The following is a 15,793-nucleotide window of genomic DNA, read 5'->3' on the forward strand; positions in this document are numbered from 1 at the left end:
AAACTCCACCAGGAAACGAACACAAGAACGCTCGCTCGCCACCAAAACATGCTCTGCCCGGGTCAAATCCGATGACCTCGGACTCGCCACCAGGTATTTCTAAACGTAACCTCAGTAAAACTATGCCTAAACCTGACCTTATTCCTAAATGTAACCTCCGTAAAACTATGCCTAAATCTGACCTTATTCCTAAATGTAACCTCTGTAAAACTATGCCTAAACCTGACCTTATTCCTAAATGTAATCTCCGTAAAACTATGCCTAAACCTGACCTTATTCCTAAATGCAACCTCCGTAAAACTATGCCTAAACCTGACCTTATTCCTAAATGTAACCTCCGTAAAGCTATGCCTAAACCTGACCTTATTCCTAAATGTAACCTCCGTAAAACTATGCCTAAACCTGACCTTATTCCTAAATGTAACCTCCCTAAAACTATGCCTAAACCTGACCTTATTCCTAAATGTAACCTCCGTAAAACTATGTCACCTGACCTATTTCCTAAATGTAACCTCTGTAAAACTATGCCTAAACCTGACCTTATTGCTAAATGTAACCTCTGTAAAACTAGGCCTAAACCTGACCTTATTCCTAAATGTAACCTCCGTAAAACTATGCCTAAACCTAACCTTATTCCTAAGAGGAAACCGTGCAAAGCACCAACCTGCACATCGGGAGAAATTAGGGGTGCAGAGTCTTGCTCAGGGACACTTCGACACTAACTCTGGGGGAGCCCGGGTCGAACTGGGAACCTCACGGTTCGAATCCAGCTGTTCTACCGGCCACCCCTGAACACTGTAAAACTATGCCTATACCTAAACCCATTCCAAAACTTAACCTCAGTAAAACTATGCATAAACCTAACCTTATTCCAACGTATTCCTAACCTCAGCAAAAAAAAGAATAAAAAGAACCGCTGGGGCGAGTGAAACCCCCTCTGGGTCACGGCGGTGACGGCACAAACCCCGAGTCTCGCATGCAGGATGAAGGGACACTGACTGACTAAAGACAAACATCTTAACCAATTTCCTAAAGGAGAAGGCGCCACGCTCACAAACAATCTTTTCAGGACAGCACAGTAGCTTAGTTTGGACCAAGAGACTAGTATCATAGATCTATTTTTATAGAGTCTGACTTTCGATAAAAATACATCAATGACAGTCTTGGTCCAAGGCTACATGACATTGCAAGCTCACTTACAATACTGTAAGTCGAATTTGGATGCACGCAAATCATGCATGGCCTCAATTAGAGAGCACTGATCCCACATAAAAATAAGTAGTGAAAATAGCAGATCTACAAGCTCACGACACGTGTTGTGACCTTGTAGAGCGGCTTTTTTCACTACTTATTTTTATGTGAGACATCAAATTTCACTTTTGGGTCTGGAGCTAAAAAGATTAGGAACCACTGAATTAGAGAATGGTTTGACGGTAGAGACGAATTAGTCCCAAATTGAGACCTATGCCAAGAGCGCGCGCGCACGCACGCACTGCACACACACACACACACACACACACACGTGTATTGTTGTGGACTCACCACGTAATAGAAGTGCATGTCTCGTCTCACAGCGTACTCCTCAGTCTGCATGGCTGCTGGAGTCGAAGCTGACCGTCCTGTAGCATCCATCCAGTCAGAATGTCTTTCTGTCTTCTCCTGTCCTCAGGCACTTATTTAGTCGTTTCCTCTGCCGTGCACGTGTCGTCTTTCATGCCATGCTCTCTCTCTCTCTCTGGTGAATGAAAACGTTGTTGGCTGGTCAACTTGCGCTGCGAGGCGTTGTTGAAATAGAGCTTGCACTGCCTGGTATATAGCCTACTATGAGCCTCTTCCAATATCGTCGTTAACACGAAAGAAAGGTTTACAAATATCGCCTACTTTTTTCATATATAATATAATGAAGGGATATTTTTAAATTAGATATTTCTGGCCATAGAACTCGCGCCCCGTCTTCTCATTCACCCGTTCTTCTCCCATCCCTCTCTTTCGTCAACGAATAAATCCCATATTGGACAAAATGTTATCTTCGGTCGATTTATTTACTTATTTTTTCAAGAAAAATGACTTGACTGCACCTGTACAAAACGTAGGTTAACTCTCGTTACAGAAAGAATGTGCGTCGTTACTTAAAGTCCGATATAAACAGAAACCAAACCTGTCATACGGAAGACACAAAGTCCACGGCACGCGGAACAGAGTTGTGATGAAAAGAATATCTTATGTTGTTATATATTCATCTTTTTGGAGCATACTTTAAATCCGTGCAGCGAGATATCATTCACAACCGTGGCACAACGAAAGAAAAAATATCATACTTTGAAGTTACTTTGGCGCAACATTTCAAGCCAATTAAGTCTCTCTCTCTCTCTCTCTCTCGGCACATCTCTCATCTTCCTCCTCTCCTCCCCCAGGCCCCCTCTGTGTTTTCACGCCGTGTCTGACCCTCCCCTTCTTCTGTTTCTGACAGTCTCCATTCTTTTCTGTCGTCTCAAATTATGCCCGATCCCCCCCAGGCCCCCACCTGCACCACCGCCAACTCTGTCGTTGTTGCCTGCCTCTAGGCAAGTTGGCAACGTTCTGCATTTATGGTTCAACAGCAACAACAGTTCAATGGCATCACATCAACTCAAGAATATCTAATGTTGTTAGGCTGTCCGAGTGTCTGTCAGCGTATTTATTATAGGCTACCAAAGACAGACGTCTCTTTCTCTGCACAAACCAAGAAACAAACACGCATGCGCGCCCTCCAAATTAAATCCACTTTAATATGAACTTAATTGGCGTGGGAAACAATAAAAATGTGTTGGTAAAACATACGTTTACATTGCTATATTGCCTGAATGAACTTAAAAAAACACTGGCTACTTTTGCAGTTTGTGCTGCATCATGCATTAGTCATTTGGTGTAGACTGCAGAGAATAGGCTATAGTTTGTCCGTCTGCGTGTCCCTATGCACTTAGCTCAGAGAAGAGGTTCCATATAGGTAAGAGGTATATGCATCGGTAGAAAGGGTGTTGAGCCGTCCAAACCAGTGGCGAAAACCTTTTCCAGTATTGTTTCCATAAAGTAAAGGCATTTCTGTCGAGCTACAGATGTTAACTTAGGACAGGCACAGGCACGTACATGTTTTAGACAGGGGTGAAATAAATCAGGCTTAAATTACAAATTTAGTCAGCCTGTTGCCATTCACATGGGAAAGCATGGTACTGGCTGACTTCATAAGCTTTGTAAGCGGTCGTTTCACCCCCGTCTAAAATGTTAAATGCCTGTCCTGAGTTTATCATCTGGAGCTCGCCAGAAATACCTTTACTTTTTGGAAACGATAATGCGAAAAGGGTTTTCGCCACCGTTTTTGGATGGCTCAACCGCCTTTCTACCGATGCAAGGGTGACCTGGCCACTAAGGGCCGGACACAAAACACCAGACCACGCCACTCTGGGAGTTTCACCCAGAGAATATATGATACACATTGAATACATATTGTTGAAATAAAGGGGAGCAGAGACATGCATTTCCAGTTAAACAAAATATATAGTTTAGTTTTATTTATAACTCAAGGCAGAATAAAGGTTAGAGGAGACACATTTATCAGCTACAAAAGTTTATTTAGTTAAAATGACTTAATTACCAACCAATCAATATCAAAGTCAATATGAAAAGGCATTATGAATGACAGTTAGCGGCCTATGTGCTATACTATACCAGTAGCAGGGGTTCTAATAACAAAAGGACAATAAACAATACTTAGCCCTTTACCTCAAATTAAGAGGGCCACACTAGGCCATGACGTCAGTGCTCTGGTCCATATACACAGCATGACACCGAACCGGAGTCGAAGGGCACCGCATACAGTCGGCATACAAGGCCATGACTCGAGGTGCCATGCCACTTAACCATCAGCAGCTAACGCTAAATCTGGGATTCCCACTGTCAATGCCTGCCCTGACTGCGCTGCAAGATTAAGGAACAATCAGATTTTGCTCAAAACACATGAAACCGTCACCGTGCATACTGCATACCATCAAGGAGTCTCTTGCACCTATAAACCCAACACACCACCAGGCAACCACAACAAGCCAGCCAGCTACTCTGATGGCTGGGTGTGGCTCCCCTCAGCCAGGCGTCACAGCTGTCCTGAATATGTGTGATTGGGGAGTCACATCACAGGTCTAGGAAAGCTCAACTCTGAGGTATCAGGTAAACCTGATCGGAGCATCCATAGTATAGACTAGAGTCTAGTCTATACTATGGATGCTCCGATCAGGTTTTTTGGAAACTGATTGTTTTTCTCATGATCGGCAGATACCGATCTTGTGCATAAGGGGCCAATTTGAATATTTCCAAAATTATTATGTGTCAAAACCCATGTCAAACCTGTTCCTGTGTGTGTGGGGAGGAAGGGGAGAATGTTTAGGCCTGTCACAAAGATGAAAATGATATTATACTATATCCGATATCTATACCACTTAAATGGTGTAAAAGATCAGTTTCTCTACTCTATACGGAAACTCTTCTCGGAGATATAAGAGCGTGAGGTTCCATACAGGGCTCTGAACTGTGTGTGCGTGTGTGTGTGTGTGTGTGTGTGTGTGTGTGTGTGTGTGTGTGTGTGTGTGTGTGTGTGTGTGTGTGTGTGTGTGTGTGACATAGCTAACAGCATGCTCTGGGCTGTCGAGACACAGGAAGCATGGAGTTTGATGGATGTGTGTGTGTGTGTGTGTGTGTGTGTGTGTGTGTGTGTGTGTGTGTGTGTGTGTGTGTGTGTGTGTGTGTGTGTGTGTGTGTGTGTGTGTGTGTGTGTGTGTGTGTGTGTGTGTGTGTGTGTGTGTGTGTGTGTTTCATCTACAACAGTGGAAAGTTGAACTAAGAATGTTGGAGAGGGAGAGAGACAGTATTTCTGACAGCAAATGCACAATGATTTTGTAAGCTAGTTTTCCTTTAAGTAATAGTTCACAGTTCTTGAATTTATTCCATTAACTGTAGGCCCCCCTACACACACACACACACACACACACACACACACACACACACACACACACACACACACACACACACACACGTTTGTAGCCATGCCGCAGTCAATACTTTCCCCAAAAATGTATCCTGTATCTTTTGCAAAAAAAACAATCTACAAGGAACCACATGGGGAGGGTTGTAAATATCTAACCAAATTCCTTCCTGTGAGCTAACACTTCAGTGGGTCCTCTCCTTCACCCTAGCTGACCTAGGGCTGACCGGACAATGACCCTTTGCCCAAGCAAAGCACCCATCAGCGTAAAATAAACAAGTCTTGATAAAGCACCGTCACTGGAAACATGGGTGTCCCCCTCTCATTATGTGGAATGCGCATCACGTCACAGAACTGGCTCTGACCATTGAATAACAACAAATGTGGATTAAAACTGTATGCTATGATATTCTATGATGGTGTATATTATGATGTATACTGTACTACAATCTACAAACAATATTTTAACTGTGACGTTTTTACCCCAACCTGTCATGTTTGGTAACACACTACTCTGCACACAAGTGTATGCAGAGTCTGAATCCACGGTCAGATGTATTAATATTCTGCATGATAGTGTAATTAACAAAGAGGTTAAATTGATCAGGCCCATGGAGACAGCAGTTCAAAGTGGGTGGAACATTATGACTGGAAAAGACAACCCAGCCCCTTTTCCTAAGGGGGGGGGGGGTCTGCTGTGAGCCCCAAAGCAGGACAAAGACTGTGGCAATCTTCTTCTCTTCTCTCTTGTCTTGGTGACCGTTTGTCTGAACACTACGTGCCTAGAGGAAACCCCCACTAGGCCCTGCCTGGAGTTGCAATCCTGCCCATGTTGGCCTGCAGCCGAGTCAGGCCTGCCGATGCTCTGACCCGCTATGGCTGTCGTCCTCTTTCAACTGTAATCACCACGCAACCTTCTACAACCCTGTGAGATGCCACTCACAGGAGACGGTGGACTGACCGGGAAAGCCATGCTCCAGCCTGACAACTCCCTGCTCTGCTACTCTCTCTGCGGCCATCGACCTACTCCGAATCTCCTGCCGTCTCTCCTGTGCTCGCTGTCGGCACGCCCTGGTCCACAGTGGCAATCTGGCTGTGGAAGATGGAAGGCTGGGGGGAAAAGCAGTTTCTCCCCTCTGGCTACAACAGGCCTCTGCCTTCAAAACACTGGGTTACCCCTGGGGGTACACAGTTTGGGGTCAGGGGACACTGCTCAACCCATGAGCAAAACCGACGCCACATGCCGACAGTCTCTGATACCCGGCGAAAAGGTTGTATGAAACTGAACATGAAGTTATGGCACACAATGAATGGGGATATGAATGTGTTGGTTCGTGCCTCTGGGCGGACATTCTGTCTCTCCTCAGTTCATCACTACAGCTTATCCATAAGCCACGGTTAGCCTACCCGGCCAAGATCTGTGTATTCTCTTTCTCCACATGATATCCTAAACTAAAGTTTACCTTATTTTACTAACACTTTAGCCTACTTCCGGTGGGCGTACTAAAATCGTTTTATTTAAATTTTATTTCCAAAATGATGTTTCTCACTTAATTCTAACTCAAAAGAGGATTTCGATGAGATCATCAGAGATATGATCATGCCTTTGATGACAGGCCTTGCCTGTCCGTAAACGCATTAATTGACACTTACTATGACCAAAAGTACCACTTAAACCTGGTTCATTCTATCCATGTTTTACATTTGTTTATTTTTAATAAATTGATGATTTTAATTAAGAAGTGGTTGTGTCCTATGTATCCTATGTTTATGGTCGATACAGTATTGGAATATTTATTGCAAGTCTGTCCCAAGAACTCATGTTACATTACAGTGACGTGAGCAATATAATTATTATATTGTAATATTTGAATAATCCAAAATTCATAAATTATGAATATAGATATTTGAAATATGACGTCCTGTTTAGCCCTTGCCCAATCCTAGGGTATGGTTGCGAAATACTACAGGTGGTGCCCCCTATGCGAGGCAGACTCTTATTACAATACTGTACGTACTGTAGACATTGATACTGGAAATCATACTTAAAATATATATTTTGGAAAAAAAAATTAAATGATTTTTATTTTTATTTTATTAATGGTAATAGTGGTGATAATATAGGCCTATTATTATCATTATTATTATTATTATTGTTTTTCTTCGTATAACCATGTAGGCTATATGCATGCATGCAGCATGCATACTGTACATACCTACGCATGTACTTACGCACACAATGTACCGGTAAACATATGTTTGTTTACTCACGCCAATAAAGCCTCTTTGAATTTAAATTGAATTGATGGAGAGAGATAAGAGAAAGTGGGCAAGAGAGAGGAAAGCCATCACTGTAATCACTTTGTTGATCCACACACGCACACACGCACACGCACACGCACGCGCACACACAATTGCAGGAGTCCTTTATCTGTATGTTGAGGGAAACTAAACACTGTGATCCATGACCTTATTTACATAAGTGGTTTGGAATTGTCACACACTCAAACACGCACGCACACACACACACACACACAATGTACTTCATGCCCTGAGTTCATGACCTTTTGGAGAGATTTTCAGCATAATTACACACATTCACTTTCATGCGACGCATGTGTGCACGTACGTGCGTCGCATGAAAGTCACACAAACACAGACACACGTACACACGTACACACGTACACACACACACACACACACACACACACACACACACAGTCGAGATTTTGCTGAGAAATAATCACTTTAAGACATACTGTACAGTGTACAAAGTGTCTTAAAGTGATTATTATAATTATTGTGTTAAAATAAGTGTTAAATAGCTGTATAGGCTATTTGGATAGTAACCATTGCTATATAATAGTGTTTGTTCAGTAACAGGGGTTACAATAATAAGAGTGGGCTCTGTTATGTTATAGGAGGGTACGTTGAAATGACGCCCCCTGGTGGTCCTATCCCACAGTAAAGAAAACAAGAAGATAAGGGTTCTATCTCTCCATGGGAGGAAATAAAAGCTATTAAAATGAGTTTAGTGGTTTATCTCTGCTAGAGGGGTGGGACACTAACGTGAGATAATCTGGGACGGTAAAAAGATAGTGTCAGAGCTGTCATGAATGATGATGTCCCAAAATTAATGTACTACACCCAGTAATGGTTAAAGTATTCAACCCTGCAGTGCTTGAGTCAAAGCATAGTATTATTACTCTGCAAGTGAAAGTTACTTGTCAAATTTGTACTCAGGTTGAAAGTACTGGAGTGTTTGCTTGCTTTAAAAAAATGCTAGTATTCAAAAGTACATGGTTTAAAATAGTACTCAATCAAGTATTCAAAAGTACATTGTTTAAAGAAAGTTGACATGCATGGTTTAAAAAAGTACCTACGTATTCAAAAGTGCATAGCCCTACAGTAGATGGTTTAAAAAAGTAAAATTCAAAAGTACAAAAAATGGATAGATAATAGAAGATAATAGTGAAAAATAAAGGGATTATGTTGCTGGCTAGCCATAATAATGGATGGGCCTACGTCTGGACCTACTGTTTGGGAGTACACAAGTTCATGTCCAACTGATCTCATAGAACCATTCAGACTGCTCTGGGGAGAGAGAGAGACCCCCCATGGAAAGCCCAAAACTCCCACTTTTAGAGTCTTTGGTATGACCCGGCCGGGGATTGAACCCCGACCTCCCAGTCTCAGGGCGGACACTCTAACCACAAGGCCACTGAGCTGGTGCATAATGAACTATGAATATATATATTTTGAAGAAATAAAAAATAAAAATCTAACTCAAAATCAAAAGTTTTTGAAAATATTGATTTCACGTGTAGATCTAAGCCCCTCCTATATACAGCTTTTGTCCCCACACGTCTCATAATTGCCATTGACAATGAAAGGAGAAATTAGGTCATATGTCCCTCAAATATGACGTAAATTTGTGGCAACACAAACATTAAAAGCCATTGACAATGAAGGGAAAATGTATGTCATTATGTAGACGAGCAAATCGGCTAAACCATACATTTGTGTCCATTTCGACAGACATGGGGGGGGCCGCTGCCATTGACATTGACTTATTGTGTTCCCATCCTATAGTTCTGTACACATACTGTAACTGACACGAGGCATTAATAACCATCATAGCCTTTCCCAGTTCCCACAATGCCCCTGTGCCTCTGCAGCATATACACGCACAGAACACCACATGCTGTGTTTAACCCTGTGATTATTGTTTATGCATCTATTATTATCTCCACGGGGGATGACGACACAGCAGTATGTCACAGACTCCAGAGGGGGTGAAACTTTTTTTTCCAGAGTGCTGCTAATATCATAAAATGTAAACATAAAATGTGCCTGCATGCGTGCGTTGAATGGTTTGTGAGCTTCTGGAAGTGTCCCATTTGATTAACCCATTTCGACCGAGACCGATTATACAAAAATGTCTTCTAAATCATGACAGTTTTCTGAAAAACCTGAGTTTCTAGGTCAGTGGTTCTCAAACATTTTCATGTCAAGAACCCCCAAAAATATATGAAATCGGCGGCCGACTCCCATCTGAAAATATGTTGTACCAGCAACCCTCCCAGAAGCAAAGATTTGACTTTAAAACGTTGGCTCTGAAAGAATATATTCAAATATTTGCAGTATATTTTCACGATTTTTAAAAAATAGCAGACCTACAAGCTTGTAGTGCGCCACTCGGTGGCGCGCTATGAGCTTGTAGATCTGCTATTCTTCAATAGCTAAATTATAATATAATGTTTAAAACACAAAGGGGTTCCCACCTCCAAAATGGGTTAAACTGCAGCGATACCGAAGTGCCTGAATGACGATACTGAATATGGGGCATTCCGAATACTAGTGATCAAAGCTATTGAAGCAACATATTAAACTGATACATTCGTGCTGTTTCTGTTGTGTATGGTGTGGAAGAATGCAGGTCAAACAGCTCATTTACGAGAAATACAGTGAAGAGTGTCCATCCTTCTCCTACATAAGAGAATCCTTTTACATCCTTTAAGGTCCAACTAAAAGGATTCATCATGGACAACAAGCAGGAACTTTTTTTAAATAGGTTCAAATGTAGGTTTAATTTGTTTTCTTGAGTGTCTTGTATATTAGGTGAAAACTAGGCCTTTTTTTGTTTGAGGGGTGACCCGCCAACGTCTGGCTTTTGAAATGACGTTATAAAGTCTATGGAGCACTCAAACATTGCCAGGCACCGCTCACGTGCAATTTTAGTTCTCTTCTGTTTGTACCCTTTTAAGTATGTGCTGGCTTTTGAAATTACGCCATATGGCAGCAAATGCTATGGATTTGTAATGCTTGTCTAGACACTTTTAACAAACATTTACGTCATGCGACGTCATGTGGCAGCCACAGTGTGTTTTTTTGTAATATCCGTATGGGGACTATACGGCATTCTTGTAAATCCGGTGTATTTATACACACCATTGTAAGTGTGGTGTTCATTAATATGCGCTGTCCCTTGCATATAAACGTATATAAATGAGAAGTGAGGGGCGCTCTTATTATCGTACATCATCATGGATCATCTCATACTGGCCAATCAGAATGCCGTATATATTTGGCGGACATTTGACCTAATTTCTCCTTTAATTGTCGATGGCAAATTTGAGACGTGTGGGGACAAGATGACATAAATTGTCCCTTCATTGTCGACAATAGCATTTAATGTTTGTGTTGCGGGCATTTGACCTATAATTTCTCCTTTCATTGTCTCAAAAACAGCATCTAATATGGAACATTGGAATTTGGCTAAGCATAACATTAGACAAACCTCTCCACCAATAGTTTTCCTATTATGATAAAACATTGTTTTAAAAAAAGAAATGTCACGCACACATTTTTCCAGTGCATACGGCAAAGGCCTTGTTGACGGATTTGGAAGAGATTTCGAAGGTCTGGTTCCCAAAATGAACCAGTATTCAATGTGTAAAATCCATGATATTTACATTGGAATTAATGAGCCCGGCTGGAAAGTGTCCAAGTGGGAGTGTCTTAAGTGGAGGGCGTGGCCTAAAACCTAAGGTGGATTGGATTGTCTCGTTGACGGTGCCGGAAAGCGAGACTTCCCGGTTCCCAGAGAGGTGTGAGAGATGCTGACGCCGGTGAGCTGCTCCACGACGGCGGGCAGCCTGGTCATGATGTCCAGGACCTCTCCGGCCAGCTTGGACGCGCCCACCTCCGATCCGCCGCTGGACACCATGGTGACCTTCTGTGCGTTGCACAGCGGCCCGCTGATGGCCTCGGCCATCAGGGACAGCTTCCCCAGCAGCAGGTCCACCATGGCTCCCTCCTGGTACTGCTTGAAGGCCTCCGCCTTCTTGGCCATCTGCTCGGCCTCGGCGCGACCCTTGGCCTCCACGGCGAACGCCTCCGCCTCGCCCCTCATGCGGATGGACTCCGCCTCGGCCTGCGCCTGCATGATGAGCTGCGCGCGCCGGGCCTCGGCCAGCTTCTCCAGCCGGTATCGCTCGGCGTCGGCCGGCTTCTTCACCATGGCCTCCAGCTCCCTCTCCCTGCGGGCCACCTCCTGGTCCTGCAGGAGGATCTGCTGGCTCCGCTCCACCACCGCCACCTCCATCCTCTCCTCCTCGATGCGCTGCTTGGTCTTGGCCACCTGGAGCTGGAAGGCCATCTCCGACTCGGCCTTCTTGGTGTTCACGTCGATGTCGTACCCGGCCTTCTTCAGCTCCATGTCTCTCTGGGCCTTGGCCATGTCGATCTCGTTCCTGTACTGCGCGGACACCTTCTCCTGCATGGCGTTGGCCTCCCCGATGGCGGCGTCTCTCCTGCACAGCGCCTCTCCGATCCTGGCGTCCCTCTGCACCTGGGCCGTCCTGGCCTTGCCCAGGGCGAGCAGGTAGCCGTGGTCGTCGTGGACGTCCTTGAGCGTGTAGCTGACCACTCCGATGCCCATGTTCACCAGGTCGGAGGACGCCACCTGGAACACCTGCTCGGAGAACTTCATGCGATCCCGGTAGATCTCCTCCACGGTCAAATGGGCAATGATGGCCCTCTGGTGTCCCTCCAGCGTCTCCAGGGCAATCGTGGAGATCTCGAGCTCCGACTTGCCCATGAACATCTGACAGGCGGCGGCCAGCATGTCCTTGTTCTGTCCCTGGACCTTCACCTGTGCGATGCCGGTGACGGATACGGGCACTCCGTGGCGGGTGTACACGTTGTCGCTCTTCACGTTCAGAGTCAGAGTGTTCAGCGTGATCTTCTGGACCCGCTGAAGGAACGGAAGGACAAACACTCGGCCTCCGGCGATGATCAAGGGAGGAGAGCGGCCGAGGCCGGATACGACCATTGCTTCATTGGGACCACAAGTGTGGAACATCTTGCGTGATACCTTCCGTATACAAAGAATGAATTGGCGGCGAGCTTATTTGTATGACTGAAAACTAGCTTCTGGAGATAGAACTTAACCTTCGATTGCAATTTAACCGAGATGGCTCTAGCGTGCAACTCCTTGACTAAGGATTATTTCCCACATGACACAGCTCCACTGATATGAAGTGAGGATATGAGAGCGCGTTTGTCTGTTTTATCTGCTTTTTATCATGCCGACAGAGTGATCGTCAGTTCCGTGTATGGAGATCCATCTGATAAATGTGATGTCAGACGATGTCATAACTATTCCAGGTTACAGTAGCTCGTCAGTTCCAGGTATGGGGATCCAGCTAATGACGTAGATGTGTCTATTATGGAGATTCGGCCGATGAGTCTTTTGTGCTGGTTCTGGACAACCGGCTATCCGACGGACTCGACACCGGGCACTGCACGCTCTGTGGTGGTGTGGAACGCGTGTGTCAAATTTGAAGTCGGTGGGGCGAACGGTTCTTGAGTTACGTATAGTACCCGTTCCTCATCATCTGTCTGTGTCACTTTTATTCCTGGATATTTCTGTATGTGTCACTCTGTGTTCCTATAAATAGTTCTGTGTCAGGCATGCCTAAAATTTCAAAGTGTCTGTGATGTCATGGACACTGGTCTCACTGCTGGATTACTACCATGACCATAATGCTTTGCTGCACTCACCTCACCTTGTGGAGAGGTATGTAAGCCTATATAGTCCAGGGAGGGAGTGAGACCATATAGTGTCCATGACATCACTGGCACTTTGAAATACTAAAATAAATACTAAAAACACGTATTATTACACACATAAAACCCCCAGGAAAGTGTTTCTTGTCTCCCAAACATCATTAAAATAAGATCTGGTTGCAAAAGGGGTGGCCTGCAAGTATGAATTGTGTGAGTACTTTCTTCACCAGTGATAAAAACAAAAGAAACACTCACACACTGTTGGGCTACAACGCCCCGTCTCCCCCTGCTGCTGCTGACGACGGCGCTAGCCTGTGGAAAGTGTTGACAGACTCTGCGAGAGAAATAAGTAACCAGGTCTATGAAAACAAGCCCAAGAGAAGTGACTATAGGCCACATGAGCACTTGTTATATATGCATCGGCTATTTGAAATAATAGCCGATCTACAGGCTCACAACGCATCGCATCGAGCTTGTAGATCTGCTACTTTCAAATAAATCTTTAAAAATCACACCCGTGTGAAGTGATCATTATACATCATCATACATAAATAATATCATGAACAACTACATTTATGTGATTGGTTGGTTAAATTCACGTCCTATTTGGCGGACATTTGACCTAATTTCTCCTTCATTGTCAATGGCAAATATTGAGATATTGAAATTGTAAGGGACAAACGCTGTATCTCCCTCAAAAATTACAATCGTGTGAAGTGAGCCATGTCCCAGATCAACTACATGACATCATAGTAATTGTATTTGGCCTGAAAAGTTTATACAGTAGGCCTATATAAAGTTTCTGTAAAATGTCCATAGACATGACGTCACGGGGGGCACACACAAAGCTACGTGTACAACATATTCATTTGGGGGTCCTTGTCGTGAAAGGGGTACATACGTTGGTTAGACATACATAGCCTATACTAACAGTCATTAGTCGCCACAGTGCAGTCATGTCGCTGCACTGCTGCGACATGGACATAAGGGCTACGATTGCATGCGGGCCCTTTGTCTAAGACAAATTTCTTCCTCGGGAGACAAATAATAATAAACAACCTATAGCCTAGTCATTAGTCCGACAACACCATGGCCGGGTTAAAACTTGCACCCGTGGCTCCCGACATGCGCTTAAAACTAAGCCGTGGCAGGATAAAACTAACCCGTGCAGGCTCCTGACATGCGTGGCAGGTTAAAACTAACCGGTGGCAGGTTAAAACTAACCTGTGGCTTCCTGGCTAGGTATAGGGTTGGGTTTTGGGTAGGGTGTCAGACTAATGCCTGTACGTTGGACCAAACACATGCACCGTCCCGGAATTAAATTGTTTGAGAACCACTGGTTTCATTTGGTATACTTGACATGAAATTGTTTTTTCAAACCACTGGTTTAAACAACATTATGAAACCAGTAGCAACTACATTTTACAAACAAGCCCAAAAAAACCCCTGCAATAATTACAAGCAACTTTACAGAAAAACAAGTATAAAGTGGCTTATAATAAGCAGACATGCGGTTGCAACACTGCCCCCCCCGTGGAGCCCTCTAGCTGTGCTGCTTCTCCACACTCGGTTGGAAACACCATAGTCAACTTCAGCTGTTGCTGCTGGCCGGCAAACAGTGCAAATTGTCATGCTGTTGTATTAACTGGAGAAAGACACACTGTGCCAGTCACTATCGAGAAACTGGTACCCAACAAACAGGTTGGTGTAATGTTCTGTCCGGACAGTGGGCGTGGCTCATTTAGCCTGTTGTGTAGACACACCCAGCTCTGAGTGCAATGAGTTTGACTGAAGGCCAGGTGTGACTGCTTGAATCAGCCGTCAACCATCCCACACTGAATTTGCATGCCAACTACTTGTGAACTCAGAAGTCTGTCTACATATAGCCACTAGATGGCGACATGGGCCCACATTAAGTATGAAGAAAGCTCAAGAGAGATAACCCTGTTATCTCAAACTCTGTTAATGTTGTTAAGGTTGTAATTAAATGTGCAATCAAATTATGTGATTATGAAGATAGAATGCTATACTCACTAACCTTCACCGCTCAGACACACTTGCTTAAGCAAGTTTGTTTTGTAAGTTTGTTTGGAGATGAATAACTAATTGGCGCGTCTGAGCAGAGCGCTGAGCTAATTATGAAAACCAAGTCATCCCTGGGGCCATCCACATATCTTAAGAGAAACACACACACATTCTACTCAAAGCTGTGCATAATCTGTAGCTCACCGTGTGAAGTTTAAACGTTCAAGAATAATGACAAAAACTAAGTTAACGTTCCCTGAGCTATAATATATGGAAGCAGTGTCCATTGTCATTTAGTCTTCATATCAGTATTATTTGTCCTCTTGTTAGATATTCCTGTTCTTTCCCTGCAGCTTCCTAGGTAGGCCTAGTGGGTACTGGGCTTACAAATGTTATTTGTCTGTCCTAAATGTTGTCCTGTATTTGTTGGTAGGCCTACTGGCAGAGCTGTGTAACTTCTCTTGGACATTTCACACTTGTATAAGAGATGTGTGTTTTTGTACCATTTTGGACTGAAAAAAAAGGCTTCTAAATCCTAATAGTTTTCTGAAAAACCCATGTTTCTGTGTCCGTTGTGCTCAACCTTGTTCATGTCAAGGACCCCCAGAATTATCTCTATTGGACAACGGACCCCCCATCTGAGCACCATATAGAGCACCGAAGTCCTGACGTAACTCACTCATC

At 44.0% G+C, this 15,793-nt stretch overlaps 2 protein-coding genes across 2 annotated transcripts in view; both read right to left on the bottom strand.

Annotated features, from left to right (window-relative positions):
* The window catches only part of arhgap36 (Rho GTPase activating protein 36), a 117,461-nt gene extending 115,765 nt beyond the window's left edge, over positions 1-1,696 (bottom strand). Inside the window, exon 1 of the mRNA XM_083788733.1 lies at positions 1,543-1,696. Within this exon, the coding sequence (XP_083644859.1) occupies positions 1,543-1,632 (90 nt within the window). The 5' untranslated portion in view covers positions 1,633-1,696. The remainder of the gene's footprint in view (positions 1-1,542) is intronic.
* Positions 1,697-11,057: 9,361 nt separating this feature from the next.
* On the bottom strand, positions 11,058-12,377 carry LOC310876016 (flotillin-1-like; the record flags this gene model as incomplete). Its single annotated transcript, XM_083789463.1, has 1 exon — positions 11,058-12,377. The coding sequence occupies one exon, from the start codon at positions 12,375-12,377 to the stop codon at positions 11,058-11,060; it is 1,320 nt and encodes a 439-aa protein (XP_083645589.1).
* Positions 12,378-15,793: the final 3,416 nt, after the last annotated feature.

The sequence above is a fragment of the Protomyctophum parallelum genome (assembly GCF_964188405.1).
Source record: "Protomyctophum parallelum genome assembly, chromosome: 18".
Taxonomy (NCBI): domain Eukaryota; kingdom Metazoa; phylum Chordata; class Actinopteri; order Myctophiformes; family Myctophidae; genus Protomyctophum; species Protomyctophum parallelum.